The sequence below is a fragment of the Aptenodytes forsteri genome, unplaced genomic scaffold (genome assembly GCF_000699145.1).
Source record: "Aptenodytes forsteri isolate BGI_AS27 unplaced genomic scaffold, ASM69914v1 Scaffold259, whole genome shotgun sequence".
NCBI classification, from domain to species: Eukaryota; Metazoa; Chordata; class Aves; order Sphenisciformes; family Spheniscidae; genus Aptenodytes; species Aptenodytes forsteri.
In genome coordinates, this window is record NW_008795251.1 from 556,258 (window position 1) to 560,523 (window position 4,266).

Here is a 4,266-nt window from a genome sequence, read left to right on the forward strand (position 1 = left end):
ACCTCTGCCAGCTCCCTCAGCACTCTCAGGTGGATCCCATCTGGCCCCATAGACTTGTGAGCATCCAGGTGGCGTAGCAGGTCATTGACTGCTTCCTCTTGGATTACGGGGGGTTCATCCTGGTCGGTAGTGACCAGGGTCCTCCTTTCTACCCTTTTTAAAAATGGGTGCAATGTTTCCATTTTTCCAGTCACCAGGGACTTCATCCGACTGCCATGACTTTTCAAATATCATGGAGAGTGGCTTGGCAACTACATCAGCCAGTTCCCCCAGGACTCTGGGATGCATCTCGTCAGGCCCCATAGACTTATGTATGTTCAGGTTCCTCAGGTGGTCACGAACCTGATCTGCTCTTACAGTGGGAGGGACTTTGCTCCCCCAGTCCCCGTCTTGTGGTCCATCCACATCTTATACCAATACTTACTTGTGGCATAAGTTTTCAAGTATTGCTTTTGCGTTTCTTTTTCTTTTCTTTTTCTTTTCTTTTTATCCAAGTCAGCAGTCAAATAATGCAAAAGTAACAGCAGCTTCACTACAAGACTGAAAGCCAAAAATTGATGTCGTCAGAACAACAGTTGAGATGGCCATCCCAGTATCTCCATCAGGAAAATGTTCTACAGAGAACTGTCATTTTATAGGTACAGAGTTATGGGCTGCATGGTCTTTCTACTGTCCCTGGCAACTCCAGGCATGGATTTAACCACTAGGATTTTTTGCATGACCTTTCTTACTTCCTACAGCTCTATCTCTGCAAAAGCAGTCAGCCTAGGAATTAACAGCAGAAGGTTTTAGAACAGGAAAAAATAAATGGTTACCTTTCTTTGTTTTCACAACTGGCTTTTCCTTTGGTGGGATAAAAGCTTTATTTCTTTCTTCTTGTCTTTTCTTGATTGCATCTGCTTGCTTTGCCTAAAGTTACCAATAAAAAGGTCGATTATCAGTAGAGCAGGGCAAAAGGGACAAAAAAAAAAATCCAAGTCAGCAGTCAAATGCTTTTTAACTGAACAGTGGGTCAGAACAACTTTACCTTTATCTCTTCCACTCGCTTTCGTTTCTTCTGTCTTTCTTTCAGGAAGTATTCACCACTTGCCAATTCTTTATCAGTCTGCGTAAGACAAGTACCGGTAAGCTTTAGATAATTATGCAATATAAGCCAGATGTATAGTATCAGTAAATCAAAACTTGACAGAAAAGGCCTCCCAACCTCTTGTTAGCAAGAACGAGATTTGAAGTCGTGCTATATTCCTGCATAACCAAATAAAGTTTCAGCTGACCTGGCTTTCCGGCTGCGGAGGTGGGAACGGTGTGTACTCCTTCTTAGTATTTTTCTTCTTTGGCTCCTTGCGTTTTTTCAAGTTCTTCCGCTTGAACTTAGGCAAAAATCTTTCCCAACTTTGTGACCTCAGTTCAGGATCTTTTGATAATTCCCTTTTGATCATCAAAGTCTTCAGTAGTTTTAGAATGTCACAAAGAAGTTATTAAAAAAATAGTATTACAGTAGTAGCCAAGAGCTCCAAACTACAAGCTTTACTAAACTTTCTTACAGTGAATATGCTACATCTGAACCTTCCATCTCTCACTTCAGTAGGAGTAGAGGGGTTTAATTATGAACAGCAGAACCAGAAAGATAGATATGTCTGAAAATGGGGACAGAATGCACTGGAGAAGGCGTCTCAGTTTAAATGAGCAAGTATCAAGCAAACAATTTAATGGAGGAAAGTGTATACACACTTTTCCTTTGATGTTTTCTCAGATAATTTTAATAATATTATGGCATTGTACCCTGGTAAAATGGAGGATATCAAAGTCAGGGTTTTTTTAAAGAAGCACACTACAGAAATCCTCAAAAATATATTACCACACAGAAACATGTAAATTACTAACATACAGCTCTCTGAGAAGTAATAGTACTTTCTTGTAAATAAAGATGCACAGTGGACCACGCTAACCTTAATGTTATATATGGGATGTACATTCTTCATTGTGTCCAGAACAACTTTTCTAACCTGTATTTAATAAAACAAACAAACAGAACAGAAAACTCAGCAAATATTCGATATTCTAATCGATTAAAATACCAGGTATACTACCATGCTTCCTCTCCCCCCTGCCCCCAAAAGTAAGTAGATTTAAAATGCTAACACACATGACTAACTAGAAGGCACAGCACTTCAGAAATATCAGTAACATTGTCATGTTTCTAATACACTCCAACATGCCCCACAAATGTTACTTTCATGTTACCATGGATTTTATGGTGTCATGAGAAACTCTTGCTTTTGACAAGCACTCTTCTCCTACATAGTTACTAAAAACATTAGATGTTCCTTAAGGTTATATATCATTAATTCTGCAGTATTTTCAGTCTTACACCTTTTATCCAAAACTACAAAAAAATCTTGCTGCTACTAAAAAAAAAAAAAAAAAAAAAAAGGAGTATTTCACGAATACTTTTTACTTCCAAGACAGAAAGATCTCAGAGTTTAAAAAAACTTCAGCAGCCAGGACTATGGACATTCATGTAAGTGTAGCTTACTAACACACTGCTGAAAAGTCAGTGAGATACTCTTGAGGTTGCCAGATTTTGCCTCGTCTGCCCTCAAGCTAGGCACAGAAGTATGCTACACAAACTGCTCATCTGCCTTCCCTTACCTCTTTTAGCCCACTAAAGGGTCCAAGAGCTGAAACGGTGTTGCCTTGCACCATAATATAACAGTTCGTTAACAGTTCCAGGGCCTACACCAAAAGAAGAGATGAAGTAAGTGTAAACTGAAGACGTGACACAAATTTGGGTCTAAAAATTTTCTGGTTACTACACCTATCGGAAATACCTTCAGAGTAGATCCTTTTGGCCCAAGAAGTCTTCCTCTTCTTTTTATAAAAGTGTCTCTCTTCCTCACCAGAGAGCCTATTTTAATGATGTCACATGCAACGTCATCCTGAAGGATACGAACTGCCTAAAGAGACAAGAAGCTGGCAATATCATCTGAACGCAAATGTATTATTCAGAAGTCAAGAGAATACTGCAGTTTATTCTTCTCACTTCACTTTCAGATGTATTTATTTTAAATATATATTTTATTTTACTTGATTAACTTGAAAACCCCACATTTTGCAAATGTACTATTTTATAAGTATTATGATAGAATTTGATCTTCCAGGATTTAAGACAGACCTGTTCAAATGGAACACTTCTTGCCAGAAGTTTTATTAAATCTCTAGCCCTGATGATTGCATATGGATCAAAAGTCTTCTTAGTGGTAGTGACAGTCATGCTTCCTTCAATTAGATCCAGCGTTGCATTCACATACTGCAATATTTGAAAAGAAATAGTGAATCAATCTCTAAATAAGAACCTCAGAATTCATCTTTGGCAGTAAGAAGTTAACAAACAGAACACTACATACTGAATGCAGATCCATTTTCCAAAATTCCTAAGGTGACTTCCATCTTAAGGAAGTTCACAGACAGACATGCACAAAAAAGACTGAATATATGTGTCACAACGCCCAAAACACCACCTCCCTCGTCTCCTTGAATTCAGGCGCAACAAAGTTGTCAGCGGCTGGATGACAAGACACTTGCTGCTGCAAAGAGCTTTGCTGACATCTGTAAAGAACTGCAAGTCTGGCTACACAGACTTTCACTGATTTCAATGCCAGTAAAAAAATGACGCCACCAATTCTAAATGCAAGCACAGTAGAAATATACACAAATACAGTATCAGAAAAGCAACCTACACTATTTTTATTAGCTTAAGTAACACCTGTATCTCCCAAAAGATAAAACATAGTATCACAATCAGGAAGTGTGCATACATGTTCGCCCAAGGCTTTCTGGACGAGTGGCCAGCACTCTTTCAAGTACGCTTCTCTATACTTAGGGAATAACGTTGCAAAACTGCTTTCTTCCAGCAGGCCTTTGGGATTATCTTCTCTTGTAAAGGCTGGCTCTTTCCATCCATCTGGCACAGTGAGAAGTTCAGACTCATCAACTGTTATGGGTATTATTAAAAAAAAAAAGTTTTTTCCTCTTCCTTCATCAGTGACTATTTACATCTCTTCCCCTTTTAACTACAAAAGATACGATAAATGAAAGCAGGGACACAATGTTTCATTCAATGCTCTTCTGAGTGCGTTTTTCATCTCGTCTGACCTTAAAGAAGTTACTGCTTTAAACTATTTATTATTTAAAAAAAAAATCCAGAACCGAGATGTACGTTGTGGATAGGATACTACACAAGAACAAGGCTTAACACGCCGAGGC

The 4,266-nt window shown here is 38.6% G+C and overlaps 1 protein-coding gene across 1 annotated transcript in view; it reads right to left on the reverse strand.

Annotated features, from left to right (window-relative positions):
* KRR1 (KRR1, small subunit processome component homolog) overlaps window positions 1-3,996 on the reverse strand; it is a 7,332-nt gene extending 3,336 nt beyond the window's left edge. Inside the window, exons 1-8 of the mRNA XM_019471972.1 lie at window positions 3,819-3,996; window positions 3,176-3,310; window positions 2,832-2,957; window positions 2,653-2,736; window positions 1,950-2,006; window positions 1,275-1,445; window positions 1,028-1,105; window positions 816-909 (exon numbers count right to left, since the gene is read on the reverse strand). Of these exons, the coding sequence (XP_019327517.1) occupies window positions 816-909; window positions 1,028-1,105; window positions 1,275-1,445; window positions 1,950-2,006; window positions 2,653-2,736; window positions 2,832-2,957; window positions 3,176-3,274 (709 nt within the window). The 5' untranslated portion in view covers window positions 3,275-3,310; window positions 3,819-3,996. The remainder of the gene's footprint in view (window positions 1-815; window positions 910-1,027; window positions 1,106-1,274; window positions 1,446-1,949; window positions 2,007-2,652; window positions 2,737-2,831; window positions 2,958-3,175; window positions 3,311-3,818) is intronic.
* Between the last annotated feature and the right edge of the window lie 270 nt (window positions 3,997-4,266).